The sequence below is a fragment of the Bombina bombina genome, chromosome 7 (genome assembly GCF_027579735.1).
Source record: "Bombina bombina isolate aBomBom1 chromosome 7, aBomBom1.pri, whole genome shotgun sequence".
In the NCBI taxonomy this organism is placed as follows: Eukaryota; Metazoa; Chordata; class Amphibia; order Anura; family Bombinatoridae; genus Bombina; species Bombina bombina.
The window spans coordinates 630,440,460-630,461,336 of NC_069505.1; the positions used below are offsets into that span (position 1 = coordinate 630,440,460).

General features: G+C 40.1%; 1 protein-coding gene across 1 annotated transcript; it reads right to left on the reverse strand.

The window, feature by feature from the left end:
• Positions 1 to 11,835: 11,835 nt before the first annotated feature.
• Positions 11,836 to 14,127, reverse strand: LOC128636163 (E3 ubiquitin/ISG15 ligase TRIM25-like). Its single transcript, XM_053689211.1, has one exon. It carries the CDS (start codon positions 14,110 to 14,112, stop codon positions 12,535 to 12,537), a length of 1,578 nt encoding a protein of 525 aa, XP_053545186.1. The 5' UTR covers positions 14,113 to 14,127; the 3' UTR covers positions 11,836 to 12,534.
• Positions 14,128 to 20,877: the final 6,750 nt, after the last annotated feature.

The window sequence follows — 20,877 nt, forward strand, 5'->3', positions numbered from 1 at the left end:
TTATACAACTTTCCAATTTACTTATATTATCACATTTACTTCATTCTCTTGGTATCATTTGTTGAAGGAGCAGCAGTGCACTACTGGTTTCTAACTGAACATATGAGGGAGCCAATGACAATAGGTATATATATATATGTAGCCACCAATCAGCAGCTAGAAGCTAGGTTATTTACTGCTCCTGAGCCTCTTTATATTTATTCTCATTTATAAACATTTTTTGTTATATTTTATTTCTTGTAGTATAGATCCATATAGATACATTTTATACAAATCAATATCTTTTCTTCACTTGAGACCCTTGGGTATAGAGCTATAGAGTATAAATAGCAAAAAAACTTCCTGTAAGTTTAATTTGCTCTCTCTATCAGCTCCTCTTCTTCAGGCTGGAACATGATCGATGCCTTGTACAGTTACTAATTTAGTCAGAGTCGTGAAATTCTCTAAAATGTTTTGCTATAGGAGTCAGAATCTGCACCATCTATAGATCTAACATGTTCTAAAAATGTATCTTTCAGGGGTCTCTTAGCTTTACCCACATAGGGTTCCATGAACGAAGCAGCGAGAACTGCACCGGAGCCCTTGCGGGGCAGGATCGCATATGCAAGCTTGCTTCCCAGAATTAAAGAAGCAGCAGTTATTGGACCACTGCCTCTTACACCCTACACCACCTCTGAGGTGGCGAGGGAAAATCACAGAGAGCTCGCTCGCTCGCTAACGCTGATTGACAGCCCCTTCAGTCGCGCAATTGGTCGTGCAAAGGAAAGGGTGGGCATTACACACTTCGAGGAGTGTGTAATGATACATACCGGCTAGTGGACAAACAGATCCGCTGCCCGTATGTAGCAAAGGCAGGCGGATAGCTTCGCAAGTTGCGAAGCTGTCTGTCCGCCTCTTAGTACATGGAGCCCATACTGGTTAGAGCACCCCCTGCAGGTCAATAAATATTTTACATGAGTGGTTGCACAATTAATTAAAACAATTATATTGGGTTGCTGATTGGTACTTGTGGAAGTGAAACTGTTCCCTTCCTCCACATACTCACATGGTTTGCAAATTTGTCTCCAACATTTATAAAACCCTTTCCTTCCCCTAAGCCAGTATGTCTGTGTTCTCTTAGGTAAAGGGAAACATAATTACCTATAGTTTTGCCTTTATTAGAAACAAAGTCCCAGCTTTCCTGAACTATCAATTTTAGTATAGGGTCAGTATATAAAATGGGCACACATTATTTAATTATATTGCATATACCCTGATACTCCAAGCTATATGTAGTCACAAACTTAAGTTTCTGTTGTTTTCCTCTAGGAGGTTTAGTTTTATAACAAAGTTCCCTGGGCAGACTATTTACTATTCCATTTGTGCCTTATTACGGGTAACATCATCATATCCCCTCTCTTTCAGACATTATATAATTGCATCTGCTTGTTTCATATAATTATCATGGTCAGTACAATTTCTTTTGGCCCTGATATATTGTCCCTTAGGTACACCACGCACTGTATGATGTGGCTGACATGAACTACATACAAGAATAGTGTTGCCTGCTATAGGTTTTTGATACAATTTTGGCCCCCATTGCAGTTCCATGCTGTTGGAGATAGAAGCCCCAATCAAACATAAACAAATTGTGAGTTAACAAATACTCAATGGATCTCAATATACATTGCTTGGTGGTTATTTCAAAATCACTTAACCTACAGCAGGCAACACTAGTTCCTGTCATCCACATCATGCAGTAACATATCAACACAACACAACACACAGTACACAATACTACACAGTACATAACACACACTACACAATACACACTACACAGTACATAACACACAGTACATAATACAACACAACATACACTACACAGTACTCAATACACAGTACATAACACACAGTACACAATACAACACAACACACACTGCACAATACACACTACACGGTACATAACACACACGGTACATAACACACACGGTACATAACACACACGGTACATAACACACACGGTACATAACACACACAGTACATAACACACAGTACATAACACACAGTATGTTATGTACTGTGTGTTATGTACTGTGTGTTATGTACCGTGTGTGTTATGTACCGTGTGTGTTATGTACCGTGTGTGTTATGTACCGTGTGTGTTATGTACCGTGTAGTGTGCATTGTGCAGTGTGTGTTATGTACCGTGTAGTCCATATGAGGAGGAGGGGGCGTGACGCTGTTACGCCATCACGCAACGGAGCACAGCGCAAACACAGAGACAAGCACGGAATCGACAGCGGTAAAAAAAAAAAAAAAAGCCGTGTCCTATGCCGACTCTGTGATTTCAGGGCCTACTGCGGAGACTCTCTGTGAGGAATTTGGGGGTAGTGTGGTGAAGTGGCGACCACACAGGGGAACCTCCGGGAGTGCCGCGGGAGAGAGGCTGTGCCGTGGGTGACCACGTCAGTTGCCGCATACAGTGTTACAAGAAGGGTCTTGTGGCCAGAGTTTCTGTCCGCTGACCAACGCTGGGGCCTGCATGGTGATGTCCTAGGAGGGGAAGTAGGGCAATTGCAGGCACAGCATCTTTAACCCCCTATACAATCTAAAACAAGAAAAGGAAAGAGAAGGAAAGGAAGCAACAAGAGGACAAGAGCTTGTTAATAGCACAACGGAACTGAAAGCAAGGAACTAAGGAAGGGAGAAGTAAAAGAAGGGGAGGTAGGAATTGTTTATTTATTTATCTCTTTGTTGGGCTTTGGAGAAGGTTATTTCTTTCCCCCCTCCCCTGTCTTATCTACCGCTGATACTGAGGATTTGCTGAGGTGGAAATTCTCACTCTGGGACCAACTGGCCCTGCCTTTTTTCCTCTGGACAGTTGCTTTTTTGTTTTGTTTTTCCCCCTTTTTTTCCTTCCCCTGCTTGGGGTATTTAACAGTTTGGGGAATTATTGGATAAAACAATAGATAAAACAATAAGCATGCAAGGTCCCCTATCCCGATTTGGCATCCTTCTTCTACACATATAACTATAAAATTTCTCTAAGGGGGCTGATACCGTTTGATAGTAACTGCACACTTGACGATACGAGTGTAAGAAACCTACTAAGTGACATAGTATTCATTTACTTCTATATGGATAAATACCTCACCCAACCAAAAATGTCACCAAAGATAAAACAAGCGGAGAAGAAAGCTAATAAATCTGCTATTATAACCAGCTCCCCGAATAAATCTTTGAGAGAAGATAGGATCCCAGATACTTCATATGCAGGAGAAATTGCAACTTTAGTATCTGCTTTAATTGGTCCAAAATTGGAAGAAATCAATACAAGGCTGGGCACAATTCTAGAAGAATTGAAAAATCATGCAGAAAGAATAAATGAAGCAGAACAGAGGATTTCAAATTGTGAGGATGCTCAAAATATAATTTAACTACAGATGGAAAACCTGACAAAGCAAAATCTATCCTTACTTACAAAAATAGATGACCTAGAAAACAGGTCAAGGCGAAATAACTTACGCCTAATTGGTATCCCTGAAGCCTTATCCTTCCAAGAATTAAAGAAATTTGTGGAACATTCTATCCCAGAGATGCTCGGTCTAAATATGGGGGAGAATATCTTCATAACTGAGAGAATACACAGGATGGGAAGAGAAAGGGATCCATCAACGCCAAATGGTAGAAGATCGAGGCCAGTCATAGCGAAGTTTCTAAATTTCCAGGGGAAAAACGAAATTTTGAGAGCCTGCAGGAAGCAACAACCCCTGCAATATCAAGGAACAAAGATCCTACTTTTCCAAGACTTTTCTATTGAGACTTCAACGAAAAGGAAGCAATTCTCAGCTCTATGCTCTCGCCTAGTGGCTGAAAATAGATTTTTTTCATTGCTGTATCCAGCTAGACTTAAGATAAAATCCGGCACAGATTTTTTTTTCTTTGACTCCCCTGAAACAGCTCAGTCCTTCTTGGAGAATTAAGTAAAATAGGGAGAAAATTGAATGAGAGTCCTCCTTCCATTTGAAACTAGGGCTATGCGAATATTTGTACAAATGTTTTTTTTTTGTTTATTGTGTGTGTTGTTTTTGTTTGTTTTTTTTTTTGTTTTTTTGTTTTTTTTCTCTTTCCCATTTATACAGTGAAACTGTCATGGGGTATTTTTTTTTTTTTCTCTCTCCCATTTATACAGTGAAACTGTCATGGGGTATTTTCGTTTTTTTTTTTTCTCTTTCCCATTTATACAGTGAAACTGTCATGGGGTATTTTCGTTTTTTTTTTTTTTTTTTTTTTTTCCTTTTTCTTACTCCCCTCTTTCTCTTTTTCATCTATCAAATAAGGTGGTTCAGATTTTGAGAGTGAATTATCCACTACTGCACATAAATTTTTATAAAATTGAGAATGTTATTAGAATATAGAATTAATAGTACAGGGGTGTATGTAAAATGCATAAATTTATTATATATTTGTTGATACTGTTAGTAATTAAATTTTTGGATGATTGAAAGTATGCGAGTAATGTATAAACCACTGAAAATTTTAGTCTTAAGTATAGGGATTAACCCTGCTAAGATATATGAACACATTGGTTATTTTGGGTTAAAAGTTGAGAGTGTACTATTCACCGATGCACATAAATGTTTATAAGAGTGAAAATATGATATTTGGGCAAAGAACCAGTGAAAAGGGAAAGGAAGGGGAGATAGTGGGGAGGGAAAGGAGAGAGAGGAGAAGGAGAAGGGGATAAGAAGCTTATTATCATATGCTTATGTATAGGGTTGCATGTAAAATGTACAGACTCGCCATATACTTACTGATATTAATAGTTATAGTTCTTGGGTTGATTAAAAACACGTGGGTAGAATACAAACTGTTAAATAGTTTACTTTTAAGTGTAGGGGGTATGTAATAAATATAGTCCTGCTTCATGGTTTTAAGGCAGTCATTAGATTGCCGCTAAGTATAAGTTTTTCTTTAAAAACAGGCATAGAGCTTAAACTAAGGTGGTGTAAATGCCCTGTTAAGCTATGTAAATGTCCCTTTTTTTCTTTTTTTCCTCTCCTTCTACTCTCCCCGTGTTCCCTTCTCCCCTTGCGCGCCCTACTAGGCTTGATTTACTGCTCACTTTTTTTTGCTGGGTGGAATGGTTAAAATTCTAACCTGGAATATAGGGGGGATCCACTCCCCAATAAAAAGAAAGGCAGTTATGAACCTCCTAAGTAGAAGGGATTTTGACATAGCTTGCCTACAGGAAACCCATCTATCCGATACAGAGCATAGAAAGATCAAAGCTAAATGGTTGGGAGAAACTTTTTTTTCATCATATACAAAATCCTCCAGAGGGGTTATGGTTCTTTTCCATACAAGACTAGAATATAAAATCTTAAATACATCTATAGATAAGGAAGGGAGATATGTAATTATTAGACTTTCTATTCACAATGAAGAATATTTGCTAGTGAATATTTATGGTCCAAATATCCCTAATGAAGGGTTTTGGAATTTATTGGTAAAGAAGATGTTCAAATTTCCAAAAGCTAAAATCTTGATGACAGGGGATTTTAATGTTACCCCGAATTCTTATCTGGATAGAAGGAAAGTGGGGAGTGGTAACACTAAAGTGAAAATTAAGTCTACACAATTGAAGTTTGAAAAAAAAATTTGTAACTTACTTTACAACTCACTTAAACTAGTAGATATATGGAGGTTGTTAACCCCCAACAGCCTAGAATACACATGCTGTTCCAAGTCCCACAACACACTTTCGAGATTGGACCTTTTTCTAATCTCAGATCTTTTGGTACCAAAGATTGAGAAATGTATTATTGGGGAATTTAGTTTGTCAGACCACGCCCCGGTTGTTTTAGCCATTACAACGAAAAGGAAATTCTTATATAATTCTTTCTTTTTCCCGGTCTATCTGCGAGATTCTATCGATTTTAGAAGTTTCTTAACTAAAACTTGGGAAGATTTTAGAACATTTAACAACCACTGCAGGGATAACACTCAGCTTTTTTGGGAAACAGCGAAAGCTTATCTAAGAGGGGAAATAGCTAGTTATGTGGCGAAAGCAAAGAAGGAGAAGGCGAGTAAAGATAAGGCCCTCTAAGATAAAGTGAGATAAAGTAATCATACATTAAACTTTTGGAAAGAGCCTGTAAGGTAAATATTGAAAATTATTTTCAAGCTAAGAAAGAAAGAGAGACATTTCTCTTGGGAGAAGCACAGGTACTCCTATATAAAAACAGTGCCAGATTTGCAAAATTTGGTAACAAAGTAGGTAAATTTATGGCCTCAATGTTTAAAAGACAGTCTAGGAAGAGACCAATAGCAGCAATAAAGGTAAAAGATCAATTAGTTACAGAACAAGAGCAGATCTCACATCTATTTCATGCTTTTTATTATGATCTTTATTCATCTCAACGTCCAGATGCAGATACTATTAAAATGTTCCTGGATGGGATTTGCTTGCCTACAATTTCAACAGAAAATTGTGATCTTCTAAACCAACCAATAACAGAAAATGAGATTTATAAAATTATTGGTTCAATGGCAAGAGGGAAAGCTCCAGGCCCGGATTGCTTACCCATTGAGTTTTACCAAATACTACGAACGGAGATAAGGCCAGTACTGTCCGATCTATATAATGAATACTTCAGAACAGAATCTAAGATCTCTGAGAACTTTAAGAGGGCTAATATAATTTTGATTCCAAAGCCCAACAAGGATCCAACAGATATGATCTCGTATAGACCTATCTCGTTATTAGGACTAGACTATAAAATTTTGATGAAAATAATTGCGGAGAGGATGAAACCTTTAATGCCGGCGATTGTGCATCAAGATCAGGCAGGGTTTATTATGGGAAGACTATCAGAGATGAACATAAGAAAAAATTTACAGGTAATATGTCAATATGAGGGGGATCGCTCTGCCCTGACGGAGGCCTTCCTGCTATCTTTGGATGCAGAGAAGGCCTTCGACAGGGTGGAATGGCCCTTTCTGAGCCAAGTTTTGGAGAGATTTGGCTTCAGGGGTTACTTCAGGGATTTTATTGATAAGATCTATACGAATGTTAAGGCTTCTATTTTGATTAATGACTATGTCGGATTCTTTCACTCTGACAAGAGGCACCCGTCAGGGTTGCCCAATGTCACCATTACTATTTGACCTTATAATGGAACCTCTGGCCATTAAACTGAGAGACTTATTGATTGAAATCAGTATAGGACAAATAAAACTCAAAACCGCCTTGTTTGCGGACGATCTTCTGTTATTTGTCGCTGAACCAAAAAGGCAAATTAGTGCGATTATGGGGTTGCTTGAACTGTATGGTGAGGTTTCGGGCTATAGAACAAATTTTTCAAAATCAAAAATCTTGTGGCTTAAAGAGAACCCTGGGGAACCACAAACGTTTCAATTTATAGAAACTAAAACCCTGGAGTACCTTGGCTTAAAAATCTCAGCTAACATAACAGATTGGTATAAAGACAATTTTGGCACAATATTAGGGGATAGTAGAAACAGATTAGAGTCTTGGGCATCACTTCCGGTATCGTTGTCGGGAAAAATTTCTCTTTTTAAGATGTTTATTACTCCTAAGATTTTATACACGTTAAGGATGCTTCCTTTTCTGATAGATAGAAATGACTTAAACCGTTTTAATCCATCATTAAGGTTGTTCTATGGAGCGGGAGAAAACCAAGGTTGAAACTAACTAAATTATATCAGCCTTACAATAAGGGGGGCCTGGCTCTACCTAATTTAGAGCGTTATAATCAGGCGGCAATTTTATGTTTCCCCCTAGATTGGTTATCTAGGTCCTTTATATACTCTGAGGAGTCCATAGAGAATCAAGTTTGCTCTCCGTTATCCTTAAATTATGTACTCTGCGCCACAAATAGAGAGCTAGGAAAGAGCCTTCTGTTACACCCTTTGTACAGGGATATAATAAAAGTATGGAGAAATCTGTCTACCAGTATTGGAACGAGTCAAAATATCTCAAAATGGATGCCGATAAGCGGTAATCCTCACTTCCCTTTAGGTAATATATCTGACATCTTTAAGAAATGGTCACCAGAGAGACCATTAGTAGTGAGTGATTTTTATAACTACACCATAAATAAAGTGTATACATTTGATAAGTTCCAAGAAAAATTCCCTGCAGTGCAAAAGAAACATATGTTTTATTTTTTACAAGTTAAGGACTATATTCTTAAACTAACTAGGATAGCTCCTCAATTATGGAAAGCTCATCCTTTAATTGATGTTGCTAAGATTAGAAAAGGTCTGTTATCTTTCATATATAAACTATTGCTGTCTTTAGATGAAAACTCAGCACTAACAGAATTGGTGTCATTCTGGACATCAGCGGGTGATCCCTCTAACTTGGAAAAAATACTACTGAAAAGTCTAATTATCACCCAAAAGTTACTCCCCTCATCTTACCATAGAGAAATCCAATTTAGGTTATTACACAGAGATTATTTTATTCCACGTAGAGTGGCAAAATGGAATAAAAAAGTGCTTAACTGTTGCGCTAAATGCCACTCGGTTGATCCAGATTTAATCCATTTGATATGGAACTGTCCGAAACTAAACCAGTTCTGGAAGAAACTAGAATTCTTCTTTTCTACTATATTGAAAAGGAAAATTTTCCTAACTAAGGAATCTATTTTTTTTCTTAGATCCCATTTTTCATGGGATAAAGATACTAACTTTCTGGTGGTAGCATTAACAATTACTAGAACACTTATTTTTAGATACTGGACTATAAATAAAGCTCCGTCAATAGCGGAAATAAGGAAACTACTATTAGATGCAGCAATTAAAGCAGCTTATGATCTTAAAATAGGAGGGTCTTCTGGGGAAAAGTTTTGCAACATCTGGAAGCTTTTTGTTTGCTCTCAGGGTAATGACTTCATATATCGTATAGAACAAATTATAAATATTAAGCTAAATTCGTTCTGCTGATTGGCTGAGTTGGAGAGAGGGACACGTGGGGAGTTAGAGAAGGTTTATAATATAATTTTTTTTAATTTTTTTTTTTATTTCTTCTGTTTTGTTTTGTTTTGTTTTTTGTTATGTTGCTAGTTTTGTGTAATTGGAATGTATAAGAAGGTCAAAATATTGGTGTATATGTCAATTTGGTACACAATTGTTGTTAGCTTGTTTTCTTTTTTTCTTTTCTTTTCTGCTTCTTTTCTGTATTGTTTGTTTTCTTTTACCGTGGTATACAGAAATCTATTTTGTCAAATGCAACATTTTATATATATTGATATATTAAATAAAAATAAAATAAAAAAAGGGAACATACAGTACATAACACAGTACATAACACAGTACATAACGCACAGTACATAACGCACAGTACATAACGCACAGTACATAACGCACAGTACATAACGCACAGTACATAACGCACAGTACATAACGCACAGTACATAACACACAGTACATAACATACAGCACATAACACACAGCACATAACACACAGTACATAACACAGTACATAACACACTGTACATAACATACTGTACATAACGCACAGTACATAACATACAGTACATAACACACAGTACATAACACACAGTACATAACACACAGTACATAACACAGTACATAACGCACAGTACATAACGCACAGTACATAACACAAGTACATAACATACTGTACATAACACACAGTACATAACGCACAGTACATAACACACAGTACATAACATACTGTACATAACACACAGTACATAACACACAGTACATAACACACAGTACATAACATACAGTATATGACACACAGTACATAACACACAGCACATAACACACAGCACATAACACAAAGTATATAACATACAGTACATAACATACAGTATATAACACACAGTACATAAAGTATACAATACACAGTACATAACACTGGTACATAACACACAGTACATAACACACAGTACATAACACACAGCACATAACACACAGCACATAACACACAGCACATAACACACAGCACATAACACACAGTACATAACATACAGTATATGACACACAGTACATAACATACAGCACATAACACACAGTACATAACACAAAGTATATAACATACAGTATATAACACACAGTACATAAAGTATACAATACACAGTACATAACACACAGTACATAACACACAGTACATAACAAAGTATACAATACACAGTACATCACACAGTACATAGCACACGGTACATAACACACAGCACATAACACACAGCACATAACACAGTACACAACACCCAGTACATAACATATAGTACATAATACACAGTACATAACATACAGTATATAACACAGTACATAACTCACAGTACATAACACACAGTACATAACACACAGTATATAACATACAGTATGTAACACACAGTACATAACACACAGTATATAACATACAGTATGTAACACACAGTACATAACATACAGTATATGACACACAGTACATAACACACAGTACATAACACACAGTACATAACACACAGCACATAACACACAGCACATAACACACAGTACATAACATACAGTACATAACACACAGTACATAACACACAGTACATAACACAAAGTATATAACATACAGTACATAACATACAGTACATAAAGTATACAATACACAGTACATAACATACAGTACATAACACACAGTATATAACATACAGTACATAACACACAATACATAACACACAGTACATAACACACAGTACATAAAGTATACAATACACAGTACATAACATACAGTACATAACACACAGTACATAACACACAGTACATAACACACAGCACATAACACACAGCACATAACACACAGCACATAACATACAGTACATAACACACAGTACATAACACACAGTACATAACACACAGTACATAACACACAGTACATAACACACAGTACATAACACACAGCACATAAAGTATACAATACACAGTACATAACACACAATACATAACACACAGTACATAACACACAGTACATAAAGTATACAATACACAGTACATAACATACAGTACATAACACACAGTACATAAAGTATACAATACACAGTACATAACACACAATACATAACACACAGTACATAACACACAGTACATAACAAAGTATACAATACACAGTACATAACACACAGTACATAGCACACAGTACATAGCACACAGTACATAGCACACAGTACATAACACACAGTACATAACACACAGTACATAACACACAGCACATAATACACAGCACATAACACAGTACACAACACCCAGTACATAACATACAGTACATAATACACAGTACATAACATACAGTATATAACACACAGTACATAACACACAGTACATAACAAAGTATACAATACACAGTACATAACACACAATACATAACACACAGTACATAACACACAGTACATAACAAAGTATACAATACACAGTACATAACACACAGTACACAACACACAGTACATAAAGTATACAATACACAATACATAACACACAGTACATAAAGTACACAACACACAGTAAACAACACACAGTACATAAAGTATACAATACACAGTACATAACACACAGTACACAACACACAGTACATAAAGTATACAATACACAATACATAACACACAGTACATAAAGTATACAATACACAGTACATAACACACAGTACACAACACACAGTACATAAAGTATACAATACACAATACATAACACAACACACAGTACACAACACACAGTACATAAAGTATACAATACACAATACATAACACACAGTACACAATACACAGATTCCTATTGATTTGAGTCTCTTGCCCTTCTGCTTAATCATCTCTCTTTAACATAAGGAGACCAGACTTTCATGCATAAATATCTTATTTTATTTCATCCCCAGTTCATACACAATGTGTACAATGCACAAACGTCACTGGCTCACAGGCAGCAGCATTATTATTATTATTATGTGACAGTGTATCTAACATAGTACCTGGGTGAGAATCCTATCATCCCTTACCCAGAATGCACCATCACCCCATACCCAGAATGCACCATCCCCCCATACCCAGAATGCACCATCACCCCATACCCAGAATGCACCATTATTATTATGTAACAGTGTATCTAGCGCAGGATTCTGACCCAGGTACCATCACCCCATCCCCAGAATGCACCATCACCCCATACCCAGAATGCAGCATTATTATTATGTAACAGTGTATCTAGCTAGGATTCTCACCCAGGTACCCTCACCCCATACCCAGAATGCACCATCACCCCATACCCAGAATGCATCATCACCCCATACCCAGAATGCATCATCACCCCATACCCAGAATGCATCATCACCCCATACCCAGAATGCACCATCATCCCATACCCAGAATGCACCATCACCCCATACCCAGAATGCAGCATTATTATTATGGTCAGTATATCTAGTGCAGGATTCTCACACAGGCACCATCACTCCATACCCAGAATGCACCATCACCCCATACCCAGAATGCACCATCACCCCATACCCAGAATGCAGCATTATTATTATGGTCAGTGTATCTAGCGCAGGATTCTCACACAGGCACCTTCACCCCATACACAGAATGCAGCATGAAGAGGCTCAGTGAAGGTGGTAGTGAAGGTGTGTAAGTGTCTGATCGGTTCACACAGCTTAAAGAAGGTCAGACGCCCAGCCTCATAGTCCAGCAGTATTCCTACTGTGTCACATGATATAAGGGGTTGTAATGAGATGCGTATTGTGTTATGGACCACTGAAAGATCTTTATCACTATTCAAACCCCAGGACTTGTTGTTGTTTCCTATCCAAGACTGACGTCCTCCCCTCCCCATACTGGTATAACAAACCCCTACACACCAGTGCCCCGATTTACTGATTTGCACTTCCCAGTAATGTCGTCCTGAGGAAAAGCTCCTGGTGCTCAATACCTGAGGATAATAAGTAAATCTCTCTGGTGTTTCTGGTCGCTGCTGGTTTATACCTGAGCAGGATGCCGTTTTCAGTTCACCTGATACAATAACATTATTATTAGCTGTGTTTATATCAAGAAATATGTCTGTCACCTGCACATACAGCTCTCTCTTTACATCAGTCACAATATCAGCTAAACCTCTGTATAAGGTCACTGAGATCAGACCCTCAACCAAATGCCCCCCAGCAGGAACCTGATTATCACCTCTCTGTGTGACCTCATTATCTCTCTTGTCAGCACCACAAAAGTCATCTCTGTGTGATTCCTGTTCTTGTCGGACAGTTAATGGGTCAGTCATGTTGCACAGCTCCTCGATTTGACACATCTTCCTGGTCAGCTCGTCCTTCTCTTTTTCCAGCTGCTGGATCAGATCAGAGATTGGGAGTAAAACCTGCTCCTGCTGCCGGGTGATGTCACTCAGGACTCGCTTCTCTAGGTCTTCCAGCTGTTTCCTGATGTCCCTAATCAGGGCAGTGAGTCGCTCTGTTACACCAGCTGCTTTCTCTTGCACCCCTCTCCTGTGCTCCTGCAGACTCTGGACTCTTTTCTCAGTCTTCTCTCTCTTTGTGGTCAGTTTCTGCAGAACATCTCTCAGTCTCTTTTTCTTCTTCTCAGAAGCCTCATTCAGCAGCTCCACCTGGTGTCCCCTGTGCTCTCCGGCCAGGGAGCAGAACACACAGATACAGGTAGCATCCTCAGTGCAGTAATATTTCAGCAGCTCCCTGTGTATGGAGCATTTTCTGTTACCCCAGGAAGTGGTGGGCTCAGTTAAGACGTGTTCCTCAGACTTGCTGTGTGACCTCAGGTGGGCATCACACAGAGAAGCCTCACACAGTAGACAGGATTTAGCAGCAGGTACAGGAATACAGTAAGTGCAGAAGATCCCAGTGTCATTTTGCTCTGGCTGAGTAATCTGTAAATGCTTCACTACATTACACAGTGTTATGTTTCTCTGAAGCTCAGGTCTCTTATTAAAACTCTTTCTGCACACAGGACAGGTATAAACCCCAGACCTCTTCTGCGTACCCAGCACACTCTTAATACAGCCCAGGCAGAAGTTATGGCCACATCTCAGAGTTATAGGATCTGTATAAAAGTTCAGGCAGATGGGGCAGGTTAGCTCCTCTCTCAGATCAGCAGACGCCATGTTTGTATCCAGCAGCGGCAGGAAATGAAACTTACAATATCTTTCTATTCAGCACAAGGGTGTGGCACATACGTAACTATTCAGCAGCAGGAAATGTAACTTACAATATAAAGCTATTCAGCACAAGGGTGTGGCAGTTACGTAACTGCATGTGGTCTGCCTGTTAACTCTTTATGTCCCAGACTGCAGTGACCAGGGCAGGTTTATAAACTCTGATAAATGTTCTGTAGTGCTCAGTAATTTGTGTATCTGATGACATCACATAAAATATTAGCACAGAAATAAATCTAGTTTTTCTGTAAATAAAATATTATACCACACAGTATAACAGCACCTACACATACATAAGTGAACGCTACATATATTTTATACAGTTTATCATCTGTAGTTTCCTTTTATGGGAATTTCTAATCTATTCAAAAAACTTTATTTCTTTTCTAAGATATGGTGAGTCCACGGCTTCATCATTTACTGTTGGGAATATCTCTCCTGGTCAGCAGGAGGAGGCAAAGAGCACCACAGCCAAACTATTAGGCATCACTTCCCTACCCACAATCCCCAGTCATTTTCTTTGCCTTCGGTGCAAGGAGGAGGTGAAATTTTTTGGTGTCTGACACTTTAATCAAGATTTTATTTTTTTGATAGCCAGAGTAGGTTTACTCTGATCTTTCCTCTCAAGATTGGGTTTAGCTGTACTCCACGTCAGTCTTTTCAGTAAGGCAGTGGTGGCTTTTAAGCAGTTATCTGTTTGTGGTTCCCGAAAAAAGAGGGAACTTTCTGTCCTATTCTAGACCTGAAGAGTCTAAACAAGTTTCTCAGAGCACCATCCTTCAAGATGGAAACTATAGGTTTCATTATTCCTTTGGTTCAAGCGGGTCAGTTCATGACGACCATAGACTGGAAGGATGCGTACCTTCATGTTCCTATTCACAAGGATCATCACAAATGTCTGAGATTTGCCTTTCAAGACAAGCAATATCAGTTTGTGGATTTTCAGTTTGGCCTTGCAACAGGCTCCCAGAATTTGATCAAAGGTTCTGGGGGCTCTTTTGGCAGTGATTCGGTCTTGGGTTATTTTCTACGTTCCCACAGATGGAAAGTAAATCTGGGAAAGAGTTCCTTTGTTCCAGCTACAAGGTTAGTTTTCTTAGGACCCATAATAGCTTCTCTATCAATGAAAAAATATTTCTGACCGAGGTCAAAAAGGTCAAGATTCTTGCCTCGCTCTACAGTCTGTAGTTCGGCATCAGTGGCTCAATGTATGGAGGTAATTGGGCTGATGGTTGCTTCCATGGACATCATGCCCTTTGCTTGATTCCATCTGAGAGCTCTGCAGTTATACATGCTCAATCAATGGAATGGGGACCATACGGATCTGTCTCAAAGAATAGATCTGGATTAGTCAACAAGAGACTCTCTCCCGTGGTGGCTTTCTCAGGAACATCTGTATCAGGGAACATGTCTTTTGAGACCTTCCTGGGTGATTTTTACTACGGACGCCAGCCTACTGGGCTGGGGAGCAGTCTGGGACTTGTTAAAGGTGCAGGGACTTTGGACTCAGGAGGAGTCTGTTCTCCCCATAAGCATCTTGGACTTGAGAGCAATTTTCAATGCTCTGATGGCTTGGCCTCAGCTGTCTTTAGCCCGGTTTATCAGGTTTCAGTCAGACAACATGACCTCAGTGGCTTACATCAACCACCAGGGAGAGACTCCGAGTTCCTTAGCTATGAAGGAGGTGGCTCAGATTGTTCAGTGGGCGGAAGCTCACAATTGTTGTCTGTCTGCCATCCACATTCCAGGAGTAGACAGCTGGGAAGTGGATTTCCTGAGCAGACAGACTTTTCATTCCAGGGAGTGGGAACTCCATCCGGAGGTGTTCTCCAACTTAACCCTCAAATGGTGGATGCCAGAGTTGGATTTGATGGCGTCAAGGTCAAGGGATCTACAGGCCGCTCTGATAGATGCTCTGGCAGTCCCTTTGGATTTCATGCTGGCATACCTGTTTCTTCCATTTTGTTCTCCTTTCATGAGCCATTGCTCGTATCAAACAGGAGAGAGCATCAGTAATTCTAATCACCCCTGTGTGGCCTTGCAGAATCTGGTATGCAGATCTAGTGAAGATGTCATGTCTCCCACCTTGGAGGCTGCCTCTGAGGAAGGACCTTCTTATTCAGGGTCCCTTCCTTCATCCAAATCTCGTTTCTCTGAAGCTGACTGCTTGGACATTGAACGCTTAGTTTTGTCTAAGCGTGGTTTTTCAGAATCGGTCATTGAGACCATGATTCAGGCTTGCAAGCCTGTTACTAGAAGGATTTACTAGATGGTATGACGTAAATATCTTTATTGATGTGAATCCAAGGGTTACTCTTGGAGTAGGGTCAGGATTCCTAGAATTTTGTCTTTTCTCCAGGATGTTCTGGAGAAAGGTTTGTCAGCGAGTACCCTGAAGGGTCAGATTTCTGCATTGTCTATTTTGTATACATATTTTGTCAGGCCCTGGTCAGAATCAGGCCTGTGTTTAAGTCATTAACACTTGCATACCAAATCAAAAGAGTGATTCTCAGAAATATGGCTCAGGAACAGTAAAAAGGAAATTTATGCTTACCTGATAAATTTGTTTCTTTTACGATATGACAAGACCACGGATTTCATCCTTACTTGTGGGATTTATCCTCCTGCTAACAGGAAGTGGCAAAGAGCACCACAGCAGAGCTGTATATATAGCTCCTCCCTTCCCTCCACCTCCAGTCATTCGACTGAAGTTAGGAAGAGAAAGGAAAAGCCAAAGGTGCAGAGGTGACTGAAGTTTACGAAAAATAAATATATACCTGTCTTAGAAATGACAGGGTGGGCCGTGGACTCGTCATATCGTAAAAGAAACAAATTTATCAGGTAAGCATAAATTTCCTTTTCTTTTACCAGATATGACGAGTCCACAGATTTCATCCTTACTTGTGGGATACAATACCAAAGCTACAGGACACGGATGAAAGGGAGGGACAAGACAGGAACCTAAATGGAAGGCACCACTGCTTGAAGAACCTTTGTCCCAAAAACCGCCTCAGAAGAAGCAAAAGTATCAAATTTGTAAAATTTGGAAAAAGTGTGAAGAGACGACCAAGTTGCAGCCTTGCAAATCTGTTCAACAGAAGCATCGTTTTTAAATGCCCATGAGGAAGCCACAGCCCTAGTGGAATGAGCCGTAATTCTTTCAGGAGGCTGCTGTCCAGCAGACTCATATGCCAGACGGATGATACTCTTCAGCCAAAAAGAAAGAGGGGTAGCCGCAGCTTTCTGGCCCCTACGCTTTCCAGAAAAAACAACAAATAAAGAAGAAGATTGACGAAATTCTTTAGTTGCCTGTAAGTAAAACTTCAGGGCACGGACCACGTCCAAGTTATGCAACAGACGCTCCTTCTTAGAAGAAGGATTAGGACATAATGAAGGAACCACAATTTCCTGATTAATATTCTTATTTGAAACAACCTTAGGAAGGAACCCAGGTTTGGTACGTAAAACCACCTTATCAGAATAAAAGATAAGATAAGGCGAGTAACATTGTAACGCTGAAAGTTCAGAAACTCTACGAGCAGAAGAAATAGCAACCAAAATCAAAACTTTCCAAGATAATAACTTAATATCTATGGAATGCATGGGTTCAAACGGAACCCCTTGAAGAACATTAAGAACTAAAAATTCCAACTCCAGGGTGGAGACATTGGTCTAAACACAGGCTTGATTCTGGTCAGAGCCTGACAAAAAGACTAAACATCTGGAACATCTGCCAAACGTTTGTGTAGTAAAATTGACAAAGCAGAGATTTGTCCCTTTAAGGAATTCGCTGATGACCCTTTCTCCAATCCTTCTTGGAGAAAAGACAGAATTCTGGGAATCCTAACTCTACTCCATGAGTAGCCCTTGGATTCGCATCAATAAAGATATTTCCGCCATATCTTATGGTAGATCTTTCTAGTAACAGGCTTACGTGCCTGAATCAAGGTATCAATGACCGAATCGGAGAACCCCTGCTTAGATAAAATCAAGCGTTCAATCTCCAAGCAGTCAGTTTCAGAGAAACTAGATTTGGGTGTTGGAAGGGTCCCTGAAAGAGAAGGTCCTGCCTCAATGGAAGCTTCCACGTGGCAGAGAGGACATGTCCACTAGATTGGCATACAAAGTCCTGCGACGCCACGCAGGCATGATTAGAATTACTGAAGCCCTCTCCTGCTTTATCTGAGCAATCACCCGAGGCAGGAGAGCAAACGGTGGAAACACATAAGCTAGGTTGAATGACCAAGGCACTGCCAAGGCATCTATCAGTTCGGCCTGAGGATCCCTTGACCTGGATCCATATCTTGGAAGCTTGGCATTCTGACGAGATGCCATCAGATCTAACTCCGGGCTGCCCCATCTGAGGATCAGAGAGGCAAAGACCTCCGGATGGAGTTCCCACTCCCCCGGATAAAACGTCAGTCTGCTTAAAAAGTCCGCTTCCCAGTTGTCCACTCCTGGGATGTAGATTGCTGACAGATAACAAGAGTGGGCCTCCGCCAACCGAATTATCTTGGATACTTCTGTCATCGCTAAGGAACTCCTTGTTCGTCCCTGATGATTGATGTAAGCCACAGTCGTGATGTTGTCCGACTGAAAGCGAATGAATTTGGCCGAAGCCAACTGAAGCCACGCCTGAAGCGCATTGAATATTGCTCTCAATTCCAGAATATTCATTGGAAGAAGTGACTCCGACTGAGTCCACACACCCTGAGCCTTCAGGGAATTCCAGACTGCACCCCAACCTAGAAGGCTGGCGTCCGTCGTTACTATCACCCATGAGGGTCTACGGAAGCACGTCCCTTGGGACAGATGATCCTGAGACAACCACCAAAGAAGAGAGTCTCTTGTGTCCTGATCCAGATCTATCTGAGGAGACAAATTTGTATAATCTCCATTCCACTGTCTGAGCATGCTCAGTTGTAGTGGTCTGAGATGAAAACAAGCAAATGGAATGATGTCCATTGCTGCCACCATCAATCCAATTACCTCCATGCACTGGGCCACTGATGGCCGAGGATTGGACTGAAGACCTTGGCATGTATTCAGAATCTTTAACTTTCTGACCTCTGTCAAGAAGATTTTCATGGATATGGAATCTATTAGAGTTCCCAGGAAGGGAACCTTGGTCTATGGAATTAATTAACTCTTTTCTAGATTCACCTTCCACCCGTGAGTCCTCAGAAAGGACAGGACCATGTCTGTATGAGACTTTGTCAGATGGTAAGACGCCTGGATCAGAATATCGTCCAGATAAGGTGCCACTGCAATACCCCTCGGCCTGAGAACCGCCAGAAGGAACCCTAAAACCTTCGTGAAGATCCTGGGTGCTGTGGCCAACCCGAAGGGAAGAGCCACGAACTGAAAATGTTTGTCCAGGAAGGCAAACCTTAGGAACTGATGATTATCCTTGTGGATAGGAATATGAAGGTATGCATCCTTCAAATCCATGGTAGTCATATATTGACCCTCCTGGATCAATGTCAGAATTGTTCGAATAGTCTCCATGTGAAAGATGGGACTCTGAGAAACTTGTTTAGACTCTTTAGATCTAAAATGGGTCGGAACGTGCCCTCCTTTTTGGGGACCACGAAAAGATTTGAGTAAAGCCCCTGTCCCTGTTTCAGTCCTGGAACGCGACAAATTACTCCCATAGTAGAGAGGTCTTTTACACAACGTAAGAATGCCTCTCTTTTTGTCTGGTCTGCAGACAATCGTGAAAGAAGAAACCTCCCCCTTGGGAGAGAACCTTTGAATTCCAGCTGATACCCCTGGGACACGACTTCCAGTGTCCAGGAATCCTGAACATCTCTTACCCAAGCCTGGGCAAAGAGAGAAAGTCTGCCCCCTACTAGATCCGGTCCCGGATCTGGGGCAGCCCCTTCATGCTGTTTTGGTAGCAGCAGCGGGCTTCTTGGGTTGTTTACCCTTGTTCCAAGCCTGGTTGGGTCCTCAGACAGACTTGGCCTGAGCAAAATTCCCTTCCTGCTTGGCAGAAGAAGAGGAAGAAGAGGAGACTCCCCTAAAGTTCCGAAAGGAACGAAAATTATTTTGTTTACCCCTCAGTTTAGCAGTTCTATCCTGAGGTAGGAGATGACCCTTACCTCCCGTAATGTCAGAAATGATCTCTTTCAAATCAGGCCCGAATAAGGTTTTTGCTTTGAAAGGAATAGCCAAAAGCTTTGACTTAGATGACACATCAGCAGACCAAGATTGTAACCATAACGCTCTACGCGCTAAAATAGCAAATCCGGCATTCTTAGCTGCCAACTTGGCAATCTGAAAAGCGGCATCTGTAATAAAAGAATTAGCCATCTTAAGAGCCTTAATTCTGTCTAAAATATCCTCTAAATGAGTCTCAGTCTTAAGAGACTCTTCTAAAGCATCAAACCAGAAGGCTGCCGCAGTGGTAACTGGCACAATGCAGGCTATTGGTTGTAAAAGGAAACCCTGATGAATAAACAATTTCTTTAGAAGACCCTCCAATTTCTTATCCATAGGGTCTATGAAAGCACAACTGTCCTCAATAGGAATAGTTGTACGCTTAGCCAGGGTAGATATAGCTCCTTCCACTTTAGGGACTGTTTGCCAAGAGTCCCAAACAGTGTCAGATACGGGATACATTTTCTTGAAATTAGGAGAGGGTGAGAACGGCCTACCCGGTCTGTCCCATTCCCTCTTAATAATCTCTGAGATTCTCTTAGGAACTGGAAA

What these genes read in the sequence shown, in the direction of transcription:
- LOC128636163 (XM_053689211.1), bottom strand. Translation starts at nt 14,112, where the DNA reads ATGGCGTCTGCTGATCTGAGAGAGGAGCTAACCTGCCCCATCTGCCTG.